Source organism: Emydura macquarii, unplaced genomic scaffold (assembly GCF_026122565.2).
Source record: "Emydura macquarii macquarii isolate MOO-44397 ecotype Brisbane River unplaced genomic scaffold, CSIRO-AGI_Emac_v2 contig_2292, whole genome shotgun sequence".
Lineage (NCBI taxonomy): Eukaryota > Metazoa > Chordata > Testudines > Chelidae > Emydura > Emydura macquarii.
Genome location: NW_027132429.1, coordinates 1,328,604 through 1,347,905, shown reverse-complemented (window position 1 = coordinate 1,347,905; position 19,302 = coordinate 1,328,604). Strand labels below are relative to the sequence as shown.

At 60.9% G+C, this 19,302-nt stretch overlaps 2 protein-coding genes across 3 annotated transcripts; one reads left to right on the top strand and one right to left on the bottom strand.

Moving 5' to 3' along the window:
• Positions 1-1,012: 1,012 nt before the first annotated feature.
• On the top strand, positions 1,013-5,946 carry SMIM44 (small integral membrane protein 44). 2 transcript variants are annotated; one of them, XM_067560469.1, is made up of 3 exons: positions 1,013-1,146; positions 4,333-4,637; positions 5,407-5,946. In XM_067560469.1, the coding sequence occupies exons 2-3, from the start codon at positions 4,391-4,393 to the stop codon at positions 5,559-5,561; spliced, it is 402 nt and encodes a 133-aa protein (XP_067416570.1). In that variant the 5' UTR covers positions 1,013-1,146; positions 4,333-4,390; the 3' UTR covers positions 5,562-5,946. The 2 variants fall into 2 exon arrangements, with proteins under 2 accessions (XP_067416570.1, XP_067416571.1); XM_067560470.1 differs by lacking the exon at positions 1,013-1,146 and having other exon boundaries at positions 4,199-4,637.
• FARSA (phenylalanyl-tRNA synthetase subunit alpha) lies at positions 4,849-14,853 on the bottom strand. The gene is made up of 13 exons (XM_067560468.1): positions 14,651-14,853; positions 13,585-13,722; positions 13,040-13,138; positions 12,533-12,651; positions 11,773-11,865; positions 10,690-10,818; positions 10,011-10,126; positions 9,528-9,612; positions 8,998-9,097; positions 8,534-8,702; positions 8,003-8,080; positions 7,320-7,434; positions 4,849-6,828 (listed from the first exon to the last, which is right to left on the bottom strand). Exons 1-13 carry the CDS (start codon positions 14,819-14,821, stop codon positions 6,723-6,725), a joined length of 1,518 nt encoding a protein of 505 aa, XP_067416569.1. The 5' UTR covers positions 14,822-14,853; the 3' UTR covers positions 4,849-6,722.
• Positions 14,854-19,302: the final 4,449 nt, after the last annotated feature.

Sequence of the window (19,302 nt, the reverse complement as noted above, 5' to 3'; positions counted from 1 at the left end):
GGGAAACTGAGGAACACACTAGCTGAAGGTCGGACAGCAGGGCAGGGAACAGAACCCAAGGGTCCTGGTTCAGTGCCCTAGCCAATAAACCAGGCTGCCTCTAGACCTACTTATCCCCGTCCCCCTCACTGGAATGGGGGGGCTGCACCCAACCAGCAACTCGAGAGCTGCGCTAGATGTCAGTCCTTCATTACAAGAAATAATGGAGGGTCTTTGCATTGCAAAGAAAAGCCCGGCCCACAGCTCCCACGGCCGGCTGACTCGAGCGGCGGCAAGAGAGCCAGGAACCACTAGCTAGCTTGATCCTCCTGTCCCCAACTGCTCTGCAGCATTGCGGAGCCTGTTAGACAGCTGCCGCGCTGCTCCCTCGAGGCGGCTGCGTTTCAGGGCTGGACAAGTGGAGCCGGGACGTGTTAGCGCTGGGACAGTGCACAAGGCACGCTGCTGTTCTGTGGCCTGACAGAGGGAGCCACTGCACAGTCATGTCTTTTACCTGATAGTTGGGTCACACGTCAGGCGGAACCCACTTCATCTAAAGCAGCTGAGTCTAGGGTGGAACGTGATCGCCCCTCGACAGCGGTTTGGAACCAGACGTGAGGAAGAACACGGCAGGGAATGGAAGCTGCCAAGGGCATTTAGGAAAGCAGGATTTCCCCATTCCCCAGCCTGGAGTCCCGCTGCGCTGTGACAGAGGAGATCACTGGCTAAGAGCTGCCAGCTGAGAAGCTTGTATGAACTGGGGATCTGACCCAGGCGGCCTGGCTCCCAGCCCGCCTGCTCCAGCCACTAGTCCTCCGCTCCCCTCCCAGAGCTGGGAATATAACCCAGGCGTCCGGTGCAGAACTCCACACAGCTAACTACAGGCCCGGGGTCTCCCCCTGGCAAAGCACCCCAGTCAACCCCCACAGGGAGCCAATCCCCCCCAGCCCTGGTGATGACATAACGGAGTGGGCGGAGCCTCTCCCTTAATGCTCACCTCCAGCTGTCGGGCTCTGATCCTTAAGAAGGTTGGGCTGTGGCTGATCGCTCCAGGGGCTCCTAACTTGCCGCCTCCCGGCCAGGCCCGTCCACTGCCTGGGGGAAGCCAGCAAGTGGGAACAGATGCACCATCAGGCCCCGGTGGCAGACGGGATCCACGCAGCCCAGGTGAGAAGGGGGAGAGCGATGGAGTCTGGAAGAGTTGGGCTCCTGACTTCTATCAGTGGCTCTAGGAGGGGAATGGCGCCAAGTGGTTAGAGCAGGGGTCTGGGAGCCAGGACCTGCTCTGGTTAGTGCCCTGGGTGCCAGGACTCCTGGGTTCTAGCTGTGGTCCTGGGGTGGGCTCAGAGCTGCAATGGGCTTGTAGGAGCCTGGACTCCTGGCAGTGGGGTGGCAGCAGGTGGCCAGTTACCGGGGCTTGCGCGGAGAGCTCTCCATTGCCCCGTGTCTCTCTAGCAGTGACTTCCTCACCTGGCGGCTGTCGCCCCCTCCCCTTTGCTGCTCCTGGCATTCGCTCCATGCCCTGCCCATTGGGGGAGTTATTTTAAGCCCCACAAATCTGAGAGTCTTAATAGGGGCTTCTGCTTGGAAAGCTTAGGGCCGGTCTCAGCATTCGGCAAAGCCCTTGGCTCCTGGCGCAGACCCGCCGGCACAAGCTGTTACGCAAAGGGACTTAGCCGGCTTGTGGAGAGGGAAGCCCCCCAGCCCCTAGCCCATTTGTGGGCTCACCCTAGGGGTGAATTGCTCCTTGAACTGACTCGCCAAGGGGCACCGGGGAGCCACAGACTCTAGCCTGGGGGACTCTTTCTAGCCGGGAAGTTACTGGCTTGGCTGGAGGGAGCCCTGGGCTGGGCAGGGCAGGGCAGGCTCGAGGATGGCAGCGCTCCTGTCCGGCCGTTACCTCTTGGCCCTGCTCTTATGCCCACGGTTCTTTCTCTGGGGTTGGGGGTCGCTCGCCCCAGGCGAGAAGAGGACACTTCTATTATGTGTATTACGGTAGCAGGTGGAGGCCCCAGCTGGTCTGGGTGGGGTGGGGAAGGCTGTCATGGATGGTGCCATTTGCTGAGATTGGGGGCCCCCTATGGTGCCAGGCACTGCACAGATCCCTGCCTGAAATTGGCCCCCCTGGGATACTGGGTGCTGCTCGGCCCCCCCAGCTGAGATCAGGGCCCCCCATGGTGCCAGGCACAGCACACACCAGCTGGCTGAGATCGGGGACCCGGTGCTAGGTGCTGCAGACCTGGAGAGACTGTCCCTGTCTTCGCAGAGGAGCTGGGACCCAGAGGCGGCCTGGCCTGTAGGGAGCAGGCAAATGTAGGGCTTGGCTTTGGAGCGAGAGAGCGCTGGCTGCCGGGCCGGGGCTGAACTGAGCCATGCAGGGCCCATGCCTGCCCCTGACTGTGTGGGCTGAGCCCGGAGTCGCCTCCCCCGAGACTTAACACAGCTCCGGGGGGCCCCGAGAGCGAGCCCGCTGCTGGGAGGGTGGGGACCTGGCCATAGGAGCGTTGGGGTGGCCAAATCCGGGGATGTTTGCTGTCATGCAAGAAGCCCGAGAGCCGGGGGGGCGAGAGGGTCTTGGCAGATAACCAGCCCCCCCTGGACGAGCTCAGGGTTTTGAACCCAGGCTTGTGATTTCGGGGGGCTTGTGACTGTGGAGCCGGGGGGTTGGCTTGGCACGTGCGGACGACCCCCGCCTCAGCAGGCCCAAGGGGGCAGCTCCAGAGAGGGCAGATCCCTGTTGGATGGGCTGGCACGGGCCAGACGGCCCCAGAGTCCTGCCCGCTCCATGGGGAAGAGGGCCTGCCGGGCAGTGCCGGAGCAGGAGCAGGGCCATGTTGGTAAAGGCTTTGGGGGGGGGGAAGGGGCCGAGCTGTTCTCTACTGGGGGCTGAGCTGAACCCTTTGTTCCTCTGGGATGGCTGACAAGGGGGGGGGCGGGGCGGTTCTGCTGCTGGATGAATACCTGGAGTGACTGCCCCCTGGGGTGGAGGATGGAGGCAAGGTGGGGCTGGGGCCAGGTGCAAGCCCTGGGACACCTCGGAGGAGATACCTGGGGGGCGGATCCCACCAACGCTGGGCGATGGGCGGTTGCCTGGGGTGGGGCTTCACTGCTTTGATTTCAGGGGATTTTCCCAGAAAGCAGGGCCCTGCCCTCAGGACTGTGCTGCTTCAAAGCAGCCAGGTCTCCCCCCCGACAAGAGTCCCACAGACGGCCTGGGTGACCTTGGGCAAGTCCCTTGGTCTCTCCAGGCCTCAGTTTCCCCACTCAGTAACATGAGGATAAGTTCTGCCTGGGCCGCCTAGCAGGTGAGCTCACTCTGCAGGTGGGGCCCTGATCTGGGGGGGGAGGGTCTGGGCATCCCCCAGCCCAGGGGGAACCCTGAACATGGGGGAAGGGTCTGTGCACCCCCTGGCCCAACAGGGGCCCTGATCTCAGGGGGTCCGTTTGTCTGCTGGTACAACAGGGGCTGCTCTTGGCTGAGGACTCCTGGCTACTAGAATGCAAAATATTATTGCTCTGAATTAGCTCTTCCTCCTCCGCTGGCCAACCCCCCCTGCCCCCCCCCAGGAGTCTGAGCTGTCCCCTTGCAGCCACACAGGCCCCCGGGAGCTCCCACCGCTCCCCACTTCCCCGAGAGCCAGCCCCGTCCTCTGGGGCCAGCCTGCAGCAAGTGAGGGACCAGCCGAAGGGACAGTTTGTCCTGACACGGGCTGCCCCGAGCTGGGCAAAGGAGCTGACCAAGCTGGGCAGGGGGAGCCTGGTGGGGGGACGGGAAGGGAACCCCAGCCCTGGCAGGACAGTGGGGTGTAGGGTTAGAGCACGGGGAGATGGACTGGGGGCTCAGCACTCCTGGGTTTTATTCTCTGCGTGAGAACAGTGCCTAGGGGTTACAGAAGGGGGGACGGGGAGTCAGGGAGTGTGGTCTAGTGGTTAAACGGGGAGAATTAGGACTCCTGGCTTCTTATCCTGGCAGTTGTACAATGAAGCAGGTAGAGGGAAGATTGGTCAGGACTCCTGGCCCTAGATCAGATGGGCAGGGCTGGGAGCCGGAGGCCTGGGTTCCAGTAGTGGGTGTGGGAGGGGAGTGATGTCCAGTGGTTAGAGCAGAGGACAGGGAGGTGCGCTCTACAGGTTAGAGCGAGGGGGGCAGGGACTGGGCGTCCAGACTCCTGGGTTCTCCTTCCACAGTCAGGACGTTGTGTGATCAAGCAGATAAAGCCAGAGGCAGGATCCTGGGATTTGGTTCCAGCCATCACCGGCTCGCTACATGGGCTGGGGAGAGCCAAACCCCCCCCCAGCCTCAGTTTCCCCATCCAGAAGTGGGATAACCAGATCTTTGTCCCCCTCCTGCAGGTCATCTCCGCCCGCCCTGAAGCTCCCGCCCCAGGCGTCTCCCCTCCCGCCCTAGGCCATGGAAGCCCTGGCCGCCGTGCAGCTCCTGAACCTGACCAGCCTCAACCGCACGGAGCTGCCGGGGCTCCTGTCCCAGCACGCGTCCGACAAGGAGCCCCTCTACAGCGAGTACAAGCCGCCCGCCCACGACCTCATCCCCCTGCCCAAGGCTGTGCTCTACCTCCTCATGGCGGCGCTGGTGGTGGTGGGCGTGGCCTACGCCATCGTGGGGCACCTCATCAAGGACCTGGCCCACGACTTCGTAGGTGAGTGGGGGGGTGGAGTGGGACAGACCCTTCTCAGCCCTGAGCCGGGGGGGGGGATGGTGAGCAGAAAATCATCCCCCCTCACTGCCGGCTCAGCCCACTAGGGCAGCCTCTCATCTGCCTCTGCTACACCGGCTCTGTGGGGCGTTAAACAGCAGCCACGAGCCACCCCAGAGGTGGCGGCACTGCAGCAGCAGGGTGGCTGGGTCTATTAGAACCTCTCATCCAGCAGGGGGCCTCAGGCAGCCCCAAGGCGCTGGACGGGCAGCAGCATTAGTCCTATCTCACAGAGGGGAAACTGAGGCACAGCAGGGCCGTGACTTGCCCCTGGTCACACTGCAGGCCAGTGGCAGAACCCAAAGGAGAACCCAGGACTCCTGAGGTCCCGTCCAGTGCTCTGCCTTCTGGTTCACACTGCTCTGAGGAGACACGTAAACTGGTCCAGTGCTCTCCGACTGGGGGAGGTAGCAGCTATGAAAACTGTGCTCCCAGCCCCCCCCTCCCACCACTAGACATCACTCCCCTCCCAGAGCTGGGACAGCACGCAGGAGTCCTAAATTGGAGCCGGGGAGGGAGGGGAGGGCGGGTCAGGACACCTCTGCTCTGTTCCCAGCCTTGCCCCCAACTCTAGTGACCTTGGGTAAGTCACTTCTATGCCTCAGTTTCCCCAAAGGGAGCTGTAGTCAGAGCAGCTGAGACACTGAGGGGCCAGGGCCGAGGGGCTGGGGGGCAGGGAGACCCCCCCTCACTGCTGTCCCATCTCCCCCAGACTGGCTGCTGGGGCCACAACCTGATGTCCCTGCCAAGAATGCCTTGGATCCTGCGACCCCGCCCCCCTCAGGGTTCCACCCTGCGCCGCCCCATGGGACTGAGCCCCACAGCCACGTGCACATCGGACTGCAGGGGATCCCCGAGCCCACGTAGGGCCAGGCTCTGGCGATCTGTGGCCAGGAGGGCCAGGGCGCACCGAGACCAGCGGCTGGGCCAGCCAGCGGCCGGGATGGACAAGACCAACCCCCCTGTGGGTATGAGCTGGGGCTACCATACACCCCAGCCCCTTCGTGCCCATCACCAGATGCCACCGACCCAGCTGGGGTCCCCATTACTGGGGGGGAACTTCGCTGGCTAATAAGTGCCCCCAGCAGAGCTTCCTGCTGGCCCTGCCTGAGGATGGGCAGCTAGGCCCCGCTCTGCCCCCCCAGCGCAGGGATGTGGAGGCCTGGAGAGGGGAAGGGCAGGGGCTATTTTCTTCCCCCCGGGGGGGTATTCCTGCCCCAGCCAGGATGGCAGCTGTGCTGCAGGGAAGGGGGGGGGGGGGGCGCTTGGCTGTGGAGACGGCTCCTGCCTTGTGGCACTGGTGGGGGGCACCCGCCAGCCCTGGCAGCACCAGGGCCCGGGATCCTTTTGTAAAATAAAACATTGACTCTGATGTTGCTTGGCTCGGTTCACGCAGCCCTGAGCCCCACACGCCAGAGGGGGCGCCTGCCAGAGCAGTGGGGCAGTGCCCCTCACCCCTGACCCACCAGCCCTGGCTAGCCCAGCATGGGGCTCCCTTCCTCCCCCCACTCTGCTGGTGCCCCTCACCCCCCCTGCATTTGAACAGGGGCCTCTGCCTCCTAGTAGTAAACAGGGCTGGGACATGCCCCTGCCCACCCCACCACAGGGAGAGAACTCACCTGGGCTGAGGCCCAGGCCCATGTGCTAAGCACTACACCCTCTGCACTCACCGCTGAAGGAGAACTCCCAGCCCGCCCGCTGCCAGGAGCAGAACCTGGGAGTCCTACCCCCCTGCCGGCCGTACGCAGTGTGGGCTGTAGGGAGGAAGCCTTGTCCCCCCCCTCGAGACAGAGCAGAGATGCCAGCCCAGACACCATCCCTTTATTGGGGCTGGGGCCCAGGTGCCCCCGTCCGGGGCAGCTCTGCCACAACACCACTGCCCTTTAACCCCTCCTGAGGGCCATATCCTCCAGCAGGGAGGCAGGGCAGGGCAGGGGGCACTCCCTGGCCTCGCTGCTAAGGGGCGTGTCCAGCAGGGAGCCCCTAGGAGAGGACCCTAATAAATAAGGGGCCAGCCGGCAGCAGGGCCTACGCGTCGAGGCGGCAGAGGGGGCCCTCGTAGACCATCTGCAGGTTCACCTTGTGCCCGACCAGCTCACGGATGTTGTTGATGCCGTATTTGATCATGGTGGGGCTGGAGGAGAAGGCAGCTGTTAGGGCCTGATGGGGGGATGCCCCAGGGATCCGCTGCTGGGGGCACAGGCCCAGCACATCCCCCAACCCTGGGAGAGGAGGGATCCCTCCAGCTCTGCCGGTACCCCTCACTCCAGATCCCCAGGACCCGGCTGTTACTGGGTGAGGGAAGCTAAACCCCAGAGTGGGAGCTGGGCCCAGGCTGCGCAGATGCCCGACCCCGGGCGCAGGATCGCTCAGCCCCCCCCGGATTAGCGCAAATCGTTAGCACCTGCCCGTGTCATGGCAGGGCCAGGCCAGGCCCCAGGTGGGGAGAGAAGTTGGAAGCCACACTGGGCATCTCCAGCCCTGTCCCAGCATAGCCAGCCCTATGGCAAGGGCTAGATGCCCCCACCCGCCCCCGGCAGCAGGAGATGCGAGGGGCCCTGACTGCCCCATGCTGGCACCCTCAAAGTCACCCGTGCCAGGAAGCCGTGCCCACACCCTCCTCACCGTTCCAGAGAGAGGCCCCAGGCAATGACCGAGACGCCCTCCGGCAGGCCCATGGGCAGCAGCATCTCCGGGCGGAAGATCCCCGAATTACCCACCTCCACCCACTTCCGCAGCCCTGCAACAGGAAGGGAGACGGCAGCTCGGTTAGTGCCGGCCGGGCCCCTAGAGAATCACCTGGAGTGGATGGGTCTGAGGGGGATCCTCGGCCCTTCCCCTGGGGATTCAGAGACGGGGGCGGTACCACGGAGCCAGTCGCCGCCCCACCCCACCCCTTTGTCCCTCTGTGTGTGTGTGTGGGGGGGTAGGGGGGCAGGATGGCTGTAGGCTGGACCCAGCAGGTCCCGGCCAGGCTGGCGCTGCTGGGTCAGGCTCCGAGGGGCAGGGCGTGTCTGAGGATAGCAGCTCTGCAGCGCCTGCCTGCCGGGGGATGTGGGATTCCCCCCCGCTGGTCTGTGCAGCTGCTGCTGGAGCCCCAGGGGGCAGAGGAGATGCTGCAGTGGGCACCCTGGCTAAGCCTAGCTGGGGGGTTCCTGCCACCCAACCTGCAGCCCCCCCATCCCAGAACCCCCACAGCCTCCTGCCACGGGAGCAGCATCCGCTGCCGGCTCTGCCCGGGGGGAGGCCCCAGCCGGCAGCTCAGCCAGATGGGGCGATCTGGCCGTGAGGGGCCAGCGCCCCCTCACCTTGGTGGTAGCTGAACACCTCCATGCTGGGCTCCGTGTAGGGGTTATAGGCCGGCTTGAAACGCAGCTGGGTGATCCCTGCCGAGAGACGGGCTGTGAGACCCCGCCGGGACCCCTGCCCCCACCCCACCACCTGCCAGACCCCGTGTCCTCTCCCTCTCCCCCCACCCCACGGCCTGCCAGACCCCGTGTCCTCTCCTGTGCCCCACACCCTGCCCGGGTCTCCCTTCTCCCCCCACCCCACGGCCTGCCAGACCCCGTGTCCTCTCCTGGGTCTCCATCCTGCCCTCACCCTGTGTTGTACCAGACCCCCCGTGTCCCTCCTGTGCCCCACTGCTGGTGGTGGAAGCTCAGCCCCGGATCAGGTCTTACCCTGGGTGTTAGCTGGCAACAGGTACCACTGAGCACCTCCAAACACCAACGCCAGCTCCCCCAGCCTGCTGCCCCCATACTGCCAACTCCTCGGGGAGCCCAGCTTTCCAGCCCTTCAGTGCACGGAACTGTACAACCCCCCCCCCAGCTGGCACGTACCCAGCTTGGTGAAGAACTCCTTGAGGGTGCCCATGAGGTCTCCCAGTGTCAGGCCGTAGTCGGCCACCACCCCCTCGATCTGGTGGAACTCGGCCAGGTGGGTGGCGTCCAGCGTCTCGTTCCGGAAGACCCGGTCGATGGAGAAATACTTGGCCGGGGTGAACTTCTCCTGGGGGGCAGGGAACAGAGGCGTCAATCATAGCCCTGGCCCTCCCCCACCAGACCCCTCCCACCAGGCCTCCAGCCCCCCGTGACATGGGATCCCTGCCCCAGGCCAGATTCCCCCCTCCCCCGTGACCCCCAGGAGCTCTGCCCTGGCTCCCCTGCAGCTCCACATTCCCCACCCCATGCAAACACTGTCAGGGTGGGGCCCCGGGCCTGGCCAAGATGCAGCTGCAGCCGGGGCTGGTGGATTGACCCTGCACAGCAGGGGCACGGCAGGGGCGGGGGGGGCAGCTCCCCACCTGCTGGGCCAGCTGGTAGAGCATGCGGGCGCTGACAGCCGTGGTGTGTGTCCGCAGGACGTTCTTCCGCGCCTCCTCCAGCTTCCAGTCGTATTTGTACCTGGGGAGGGATTCATGGGGCGACTGGCACACGCTGGGCAGTATCCCAGCCCAGCCTGGGCTGGGGATTGCCCCATGGCGCCAGGGGTTGAGGTGGGAGGGGCTGTTTTCCCAGATCACTGGCGGAAAGGGGCAGCACAATGTCGCCCTCCCCACTCCCCCGAGTGCTGGCAAGCTCCCAGCTGGACGGTCCTGCATCCAAGCGCCCCACAGACAGAGATGGGAGAGGGGAGCTGCCCCAGACAGAAGGGGCAGCCTAGAGCAAAGAGGCCCCGAGTCCCATTCCCCACCCGCAAGCCAGCCAGCCCCCCAGCCTGAGCTGGATCAGAACCAGCACCTCCTAGAGAGGAAACAGCCCCGTGTCTGGCATCCCTGAGATCAGCCCGTCCCGTGGGGCTGCAAGTGTGGCCGGCAAGCGGGGGGACACTCACCCCTGGGAGCCGTAGCCTCCTTGTGAATGGACCCGCTTCACTCTCTTCAGATAGTCCATGGGGAAGTCTGTGGCTTCAGCAGGGTCTAGGGGAACCCAGGAGGTGCAAATGGGGTTGGAGTGACTCTTCCCAGCTGCCCGGTCTGGGAGGGGGCCCAGGGCTCAGCTGCACCTCCCCCCCCAGCCTGATGCCCCCCATTTAGCCACCGGGCTGGGTGAGCTTTCCACCCCCTCACTGCGCCCCAGACAAGCACCCTCTCGAGTGGGGGTTGGACTCCAGGGTCCAGGCACTCCCCATAGCTCCTCTGCCACAGCTACCAGCGCCATCCAGATAAGGAAATCTGGCCAGGCCGGGACTGGTGCAGGCCCAGCAAGCTCAAAAACAGGAACCAATCCCTGCCCCCCCCCGAGCCAGCCACTCCCCGGCCCCAGGGCTGGATCGCAGGCGGCACCCCCTAGAGGGGAAGGGCGGGGGGGGACTGACCCTGCAGGAAGAAGGTGTCGTGCTGGTCGCGGGCCGGGTGCTGCTGGGGCTGGAAGAGGGCGTCGAAGTTCCAGAAGGAGCTCTCCGTGAAGTTATTGGTTGGCATTTCCGTGAAGCTGGGCGAGAAATGGGACCAGTGAGGGTGTTGCAGGCATCTGGCTGGTGAGAGGAGACTTCACCTGCTCTTGCAGCTTCACACACACACACACCCGGGCAGCCCCACGTTCCCGGGCACACAGAGGGGAAGCGACTTCTCCAGAATGCCACAGCGAGGGAAGAGCTGAGCCAGGACCCTCAACTCCCAACCCCCACTGCTCTCACCACCAAAGCCCCGTCTCTGAGCCAGGGAGAGAACCCTGGAGTCCTGACGCCCACCCTCCCTGCTCTAACCCCTAGGGACCACTCCCACCCCAGAGCTGGGGATAGAACCCAGGAGTCCTGGCTGCCAACCCTGGAGATCGGGCTGAAGGGAAAAGTCCCATCCCAGGCCCTTAGGCTGGGCTAGCAGGAGCTCGGTCTCCCTGCCCCTCCCAGGCACGAGAGCTGGAGGCAGCTGCGCAGCCCCTGGCTGGTACCCACTCCGCAGGACGTGCTCTGCATTCTGCACCGCTGCCCCCTGGGCAGACACCCTGTGCCCATCGCCGGGCTAGGGACAGCAGGGGCAGACGTGGCTGCTCACCCCATCTCGAGGAAGATCTGCCTGAACTGAGTGCGGACCTTGAGCAGCGGGTGGAGGTGGCCGCTCTCGGGCATGATCCCCAGCGCCTCAAAGTTGTACGCCTTGAACTTCAGGTGACGCCACGAGCCACTGCGGATGAGGAGAGGGGAGAGGTCACAGTGGGGAGAGACCTGGGGAAGCAACTAAACGGCCTTCTACAGCACCTGCCGTCCAACTAGAGTCCACTGAAATGCAGCCAGCTCTGGGGTAGAGGGCAGCAGCCAGCATGTAACAGTGGGACATGAGAACCCGGGCCACAGGCCTGTCAACATCCATGCTTGTCTGAAAGAGCCACCAGGCTGAGCCACATGGGGTTTGGACATCTACCAGCAGGCGGAGGGGATCCCAGGGGGATTTGAACCCACAGTGAAGGGGGGAGTGAAACCTGGAGCTTGGAGCCCAGAGAACGGGGCTGGGTCAACATTTGAGCCACAGCCAGAAGTGGGTCAAGAGGAAGCAGTGGGAGATGCTAGGGGCACAGGCCACTCGAAGCCCAGATACCCCAGCTGACACCCAGAGAATCGGGTGTTGTGCATTTCTTTTAAACCTTATGTATAGTTTTGGGTGGGGGTTTAAACAAAAAAAAAAAAACAAAAAAAAAACCCCACACTTTGAGTGACGCTGACCCCATGCCCCACGACAAAACGCCACTCCAACTGGCCCACAGGGGGTGGTTGGGCCAAATCCGGGCAAGCGGAGCTGCGACCCGGCACACAGGGCCGCTCCACCACTCAAAATGTGCAGCAGCCATAGAAAAAACCCTGCAGCTTCTACAACAGAATCGCAGCTCGTGAGGTTCTCACAGCCCTGTTCACAGTGTTTTAAATAGCGAGGGAGCTTGGTAGCAGCTGCCCCCATCCTCCATCGCAGAGGCCACAGAACCTTGCCAGAGCAGGAGTGCCCACAGGCAGCCAGGCCTTGCATGTATGTAGACAGGTTCCAAATAACCACGTTTACACGTGTCAATGGATTCCAGTGTGCCGGGGCAGCTTCCCCACATTCCCAGCGCTCTGCAGACTCCAGCTGAAGCAGCGGGCCCCTCACCTGGCGATCATCTCTGGGGTAAGGTCTGTCTCCAGCTTGGTGACCGAGGTGCTGAAGGCACTGCCTTTCCTGATCCAGTACGTCTTGATGATCCTGTACACGAGAAGGGAAGCTGGAGAGCTGACCCCGGCAGGAGGCAGCGGGAAGCCTAGCACCCAAGATCATCGCTTGGGACTAGGAGAAGAGCACAGCAGAGTAGCCAGCCCGTTAACATAACGAACCAGATTGGGCCCTTGGGCCTGGCAGCTCCTCTAGACCACAAATCCCAGCATGGACCATTCCGTCTTCACCCGAGCAGCACTGCCGCTGGGATCTGTAGTCTGAGCAGGCTGCACCTGTGCATTCGAGAGCTGGCTGCTACAATCCAGGACACAGACGGCCCTCGGCAGGATTTGATGTCCCTGCTGGGTCATGCCGGCAAATGCAAGGGGCTGGCTAAGCAGCACAGCTGGGGGGCCGTCAGGCATGGCAAGCCCCCCCCCGTCCAGCAACGGAGAGAGCAGAGGTAGGAGAGGGACTGCAACAGGGTTGCAGCCAGCAGCAGGAAACAGACCCCACCAGCTGCTGCCCTCTAGTGAGGAGAGGGGAACGTGCACCCCTTCGGTTATCTGATGCAATAAAAGGGCGCTTAATTGGTCCATGTCTGCTTGCGGGAGTCCCAGCTCCCCACATTACTGCTGGGCAGAATCCCAGCTCCTGACAGTGCTGCAGCAGCAGAGGGATCAAGGCCGGGGAGGTGAAAGGGGGAGGCTCAACTCACACTTCCGTCAGGAGCTTCCGCTTCTTCAGTTCGTTCCTGTCCTTCTCCTCCAGGCTCTCAGCTTCTCCCTGCTGCACCAGCTGCAGCTTCTCCCTCACGGAGTCCTGTACACTCTCCACCTGGGGGACAGGAGGGCAGCGGTGAGCGCCCAGGAGAGGGGCGGAGCTGGGTGCGAGGACATCCCTTGGCACAGGAGCACTCCCCCATCCCCGGCAGGGCAGGGGAAGCAGCCTCAGCAGGTGCCCAGGGAGCCTTGCCCAGCACAAGCTGGGGGTTTTGTAGGTTCAAGATGCGACAGCAGAATAACCGTCTATATGTCCTTAGTGCCTTTCAGCCCCAGGGGTCCAACCGCCTGTCCAGAGCTCGCCCAAGCACCGACCGAGCTGCGAGAGCTGATGGGTCTCTGCTCGGCCCAGAAGGAGGGATTGAAAGGGGGATTTGGGGCCTGGATGGGCACAGCTTAGAAGTCTCCTTTCTGACGAAAGCCCTGGCACGAAACACACTCACAGCCCGGAAGATGCGCGGACCCCCGTCTGCGTTCTTGTCCAGCCGCACCCACTTGTTGGACATGGCCTTGCTGAACCCCACTTTCCCACTCGGCAGTTTCTGCAATGAGACAAAAGAGATTTCACATCCAGGCCCAGATTCAGACAGAGCAGAAGAGGAAGACCCACAGGGAAAGGGGGCACAAGCAGGGTATTCAGCCCTGCCTCCAACAGCTCATAGCTATTTACAGGCACTTTGGTCAAGCATCACAAACACCCTCCAGGGGAAGGCCAGAGCTACCCCAATTTTACAAATGGGGAAACTCTGGCACTGAGAAGAGAGGGGACATGTCCAAGAGCACAGCAACAGAGGTGAGAACAGAACCCAGGCGTCCTGACTCCCAGCCCGCACTCACTTCACTAGTTCCGACTCCCCTCCCAGAGCCAGGAAGAGAACCCAGGAGCCCTGACTGCCAGGCTGCAGAATGTAGAAGAAAAAGCAAAGTTCTGACAGGAGATGAGACGCTGAGGAAACTGAAGACGTGGGGGGTGGGAAGTCAGCCTCACCATCAGCTCGCTCTGGGGCAGCCCCTCGGCAGGGATGCTGTCGAAGACACGTGCCTCATGGCTTCCCTCCTGGATGATCTCCTTCCCCTCGGGCGTCAGCTCCCAGTGTTTAGATGATCGCTGCTCGGCCTCGATGACCTGAGGGGAGTACAGAGGGACTCTGAAACACGGGGACTGCCAGACTGGACCAGATCTAAGGCCCATCTAAACCCAGTACCCATCTCCAACAGTATTCATCACCAAGTGCTTCAGAGGAAGGCACGAGAGCCCCACAGCAGGCAGTGTGGGACAATCTGCCCCCATGAAGATCTCCCCCTGCTCTCTCATAGATTGACTGGGCAGCATGAGGTGTTTTTATCCCTTCTGGGACTCTTATTTTAGCATCAGCTATCACCCTTCTGGATATTCCTGCTGTTCCGCTTTGAATCTTGCTGAGTTCTTGACCACAGCAACATCCTGTAGCAAGGAGTTCCACGGGTTATGTATCTATCAAGTGACAAGCCTGTGGGACTCGCTGCCACCAAACATCGTTGAGACCAGCATAGCAAGATTTAAAAGGGACCGAGTAATTATATGGACCACATGGATGCTCCAACAGCCACAGCTGGGCCTGCTCCAGGCCAGCAGGGACCCAGCACAACCCCACGGCTGCTCAAGAAGGGCAGGGTGAGAAGCGGAGGGAGCTCCGGCAAGGATCAGAGAGATGCTGGAGGTGACTGGGGGTGCCAAGGGACGGGACAGGGGGATGGTTTGGGGGGCTGGATTAAGCAAGGATTTCAGAGGCAGTGTGTGTGGGGGGTGCGGGGGGCGGTATTTAGTGAGGCTGGGGGTAAAGAGAGATACAAGAGAAGGGAACTTTGGAGGTGCGGGTGGGGGGGCTGCTGCCTTGAAGGCCACCCCACTGGAGCCCTCCCCTCCCCCATTCACAGCCCCTCCCCCTTCCCCGTGAGCCTCCTACCTCCCCCCCGCCCATCTCTCAGACTCTCCTCAGGCTCAATAGTCCCCCCCCGAAACCCCCCCAGCCCCATGTGACCCCCCCAGCCCCTCACGGCCCCGCCCCACCTACCTCCCCCAGCGCCTGCAGGCTCTTCACGGCCCCCACCAGCTGCTGGTGCTCCAGGCCCAGCGCCGCGGCCGCCTCCAGGCTGCACAGGCCGCCGCTGCCCCCCGCCCGCTCCAGCCGCTGCAGCAGCAGCTCAGCCGGCGCGGGCCCGTCCGTCGCCATGGCGGGGGACATCCCTGCCGGGAGGAGAGGAGCCGGGTGTTGACCTCTCGCTCCGGAAGTGGTCGCCAAAACCACGCCCACTTCCGCCGCCGGCGAGGGGGGGTTCTTTCGTTGCCCCGCGGTGGTCGCCATGTTGGGTGTGGCACAAAAAAAAAGGAGGCAGCGCGTTTCGGGCGCCATCTTGGGCGTGGCCGAAGGGGGCCCTGTCGAACGCTGCCCTTTTGAGTGCGGCAGTCGGGCGCCCTCGTGAGCGCCGCCAAGCGTCTGCCATCTTGAGAGTGGCATAAAAGGGGACTGCTAATTTCCCGTGGCCGCCATCTCTGGACGTGCGAGGAGGGAGAAGCACGTGTCAGGTGCCATCTTGAGTGTGGCCACAGGGAAGAAGGGAAACCCGTCGCCTCCTTGCGAGGGGCATGAAGACAAGGGTCTTGCCACCATCTTGGGTGTGGCACTTGAACCGCCATATTGGGTGTGGCAGTGCCACCCTCCCTCCCCCCATAAGGCCTCATTCCCAGCTAGGGGGTGGCTGGGGGCCTGCAGAGGGAAGACAGGCAGGCTGTGGGTGGGTATCACTGGGGCCTCCCGAGACATGACACCATGACAGGGCCTGAGGATGTTATGAGGGGCTTGGTTACCACAGCAACAGGCCCATCCCACCCACCAAGTGGCTGTGACATCAGGTGAGGACATGAAGAGGTGCTTGGTTACCACGGTGATGGGCACCTGGGCAGCTGTGACATGGTGTGAGGATGGCATGAGGTGCTTGGTCACCATGGCAACGGGCATATCACACCCCATTGCCATGGCAATGGGCCCAGGTTTGCACACATAGGTAGTGACGAGGTGGCGGACGTTACCATATAGGATCTGGGCCGAGACTCCTCCCCTTTCTCCTCTGCTGCGCAGCGTGGCGCTCGCCAGCCCAGAGGTGGCTGCATTCTGGCGGCTCTGTGCGTGCGCCTAGTGTGTGAAACATCGGGTGCTGCTGAAACGGGAGGGCTGCTTATTCATACGCCAACACGGGAAGCGCAATGTTCTCAATGCCAAGCATTCAAAAATCATGAGATTGGCTTAAAAATCATCTTTCGTTTTGGCTTTTTTAAATGATACATTTTGAGTTCTTTCTTTTTTGTTTTGCCTTTTCATTTCTGAGACTTTCGGCTGCACTCAGGTCACCTTCTCAAGCTTTTCTCCACAACCACAAGGTCAAGAAACTTTCTTCCTTTTTTCAATGAAATCTGCATTTCTCCTGTAATGCAATGACTCTGGGAGCTGGCGCTTTAAGACAAACCCCAAACCTCATGAGGCTTGTGATAAAATCCCCCAAGCTGACAACCATCAGTTCCTCTCTATGGGCAGCCATAGAAATTGTCAGGACAATGATGGGTGTTGGATCATCATGGAAACAAAATCTGTTTGTTAAATACTAGGTTGGGGGTGTGAGTGTGGCATGCACGCACGCACACACATCCCAGCACCGTGGCAGATGGAAACCACAACTGGGAAGCATGCAGCAATGTTTAATCCATGGAGGTTTATTCCACCTGGGACTTCCTGGTAGGTGTAATTACACCTTGCTGCTGGCTAAACACAGCTTGTTTGCTTATGGGCGGTGCTAGTTAATGGGTTACAGCAACAGAAAGTGAATCCTCTTTGCCACAAGCCAGGTGCAGCCCAGCCATTGCCAGGGCAAAATTCATTGCTCCTGCCAAGGTGCCTCTGCTCTATCTCAGAGGGATGAGAGCTCACTCTACAGCTCACTTGGTTTCCACGCTCTATGATGACACTGCCAACCGGGAACTGGTTTATGCTAAATAGGCTGCCTTTTTGGGTGCTGTGGATACCTATCCCACTAGCAGTTTGGCTGAATCCCAAATGTGTGTTGCAAGGGGAGGCACCGCGTGGGAATGGGTTCCAGTCGCCACTGAGCTGGATCTGAAGTGGCAGGATAGAGATGAAAGGCTCTGAATCCCCTCCCCTTAAGCCAGAGTTTCTTCAGTTGGAGGTCACGACAGATGCTGTGGGGGTGCTGCAACCACCTTGCCCTCCCCATATTGAGCAGGAAGGGGTCCAGGGACGGTTGAGAACACCTGCCCTAAACTATCCAGACCCCCCCAGTTCCAGCCGGAAGTTCTGGATGAATGGAAGAGACTGTAAAAGGCACTGGAGCATATTTGGGAAGCGAGGCCCTGCCCCCTCGTGGTCAACACTGATGCTGCAGTGTTGTCCCCAAGAAGTCCAGGTGTTAAATGGGACCTTGGGCAAATTCAGACTCTGATAATTAGATCCTGCCAGCTGGGAGCCTCCCACACTTGCAGTTTCATTTGACTCCAGGAGTTGCCCACCTGTAGTTGCAGACTCTCCAGCAGCTGGTTTTAAACATGAGAGTGTGAACTCTGTTCTGGGAGGGGAATCTTGAGATTAGAGTCACAGGCTGGGGGTCAGGACTCCTAGGTTTTCTCTCTGGCACTAGGGGGAGAGTGGGGTCTAATGGATTAGAGGGGGGGCTGGGAAGCAGGATGCTTGGGTTCTATTCCTGGCTCTGGGAAGGGAGTGGAGTTTAGGGGGTTAGAACTGGGGTGCTGGGAGCCAGGGAGTGATAGGAATAGGGAGTCAGGATGCCTGGATTCTGTCCTGAGCTCTGTGGGAGGACGAATGGTGTAATGGTTAGGTACTACTGTAGGATTTGGGAGACCTGGGTTCAAATCCCTACTCTCTCCCAGATTTGGTTGGGCACGTCTCTCTAGCCCACATCCTCAAAGGTGGCTAGGCTTTTAACGTCCACTGATATCATTCTGTTGATCCACTCCCTCCCGTTCCACTCACTGTGTTAATGTCAATGGAAGTTAGGAGCCTAAATACCTTTGAGGATCTGGGCCGCAGTTTCCCATCTGTTAAATGGGGATAGTGGTCTAATTACAGCCTGAGAGATGCCTTTCGTTTGGGTTGCTATCAGGGAGTGGAGCCGGGGCAGGTGGTCTGGATTCACTGTAACTTCCTTAGTGCAACCTCAGCTAGAGGGGTGGACAGTAACACATACCGGCTGCCTACCTGGGAAGCGGCTCTGAGTCTTAAGTGGGAACAGCAGGGAGAGGATGTTCTATCTTCCTGGAGCTTTATACACCACATACAGGTCAGTGGCTGAAGCAGTAGACCACTCTCAGGACTGGGAATAGAGCTCAGGAGTCTTCAGTTCCAGTTTTCTGCTCTATCCCCCGGACTCCTTTCTGACCTGGAGCAGAACTTAAGTGTCCTGACTCCTAGTCTCCCACACCCGCTTGACCTCATTCCCCTCCTAGAGCTGGGAACTGAATCCAGGAGTCCTGACTCCTAGCTTCTCCCCTCCACCTTCACTCCCAGAGCTGGGAATAAAACCAACATGTCCCAACTCTCATTTCCCTTCCCCTGCTCTAACTGCTAGCCCCCACTCCCTCCCAAGGACTGGAGACTTTGGAGATCATTGCACGTGAGCTTCTGCTCAGACCACTAGCCACCCCCCTCCCTGGATCCTGTCCCCCCTCCCCTTCACCATCATTCCTGTGACCTGAGACCAAACCAGGTGTGGGCTGAGCTGGAGTCTCAAAAGGGAAACCTTACTCAGCCTGTACAACAGGATGTTCGTGGCATGTGATCCTGTCAGTAGCTCTCTCTTTCCACCTTCACCAGGAGATTGGCTTGTGAAGAGCAGGCCTACCCAGTACAATCTGCCTCTCCTGCCACACGTGCCACCTTCCTGGAGGCTCAGAGGAGGAAGAGGAAGCTTTTGGGAGCAGCTCTTTGTGGGCACAGTGAAAGCAAAAACCAAAAGGCACACGCTCTTTAAAAATCCAGCCTCTGCAACCGCTGTCCCAGGAGTAAAGCTAAGGTCCTGGCAAGTCCTGGCACAAATTAAGCTCTGCCTAGTAGTGATCTCTTCTGCCCTTAATCTCTGTGGATAAAGTTAAGGTCATTGCATGGGCAGAGTTAAGATTGTTTGGGTGCCTTAACTGTGGATTCCCAGCCTTAACATGCTTGTATGTTTTTAAGTCTCACCTTCCCCGGAAAATTCCTGGTTTACAATGTCCCTGTCATCTCTTTTCCCTTGAGTTACTGAGTCTCAGTTTTAACTTTATCTCAAAGTAGGTTTCTTTGCCTTGGTACATGTACACAGGAAACAGGTCACACGCCCTCGCACGCGAGCCCCCTCTGGAGTGGAACACATCGGCTGGTCAGCGTCCCGCAATGGTCCACCGAAGAAGAATCCCCCAAGCACTCAGGTACCAGGGTGGTGAGAACAGTGTAAAAACCTAGCAAGTGAAATGGCAGGGCAGGCCAAAAGGCAATCACTGCCTCTGGGATTTGATCAGGCTGGTGGCAGAGCTGATAGAGAAGTGTGAGGGGTGAACTCCCCCCCGTGGTGTGACATTTCATGGGGGTATCCAGGGTTGCAAGGCCCCTCGCTGCCACCTGCCCTCAGTGTGAGGAAGCTTGGTCTGTACCTGCCAGGGGTCAGC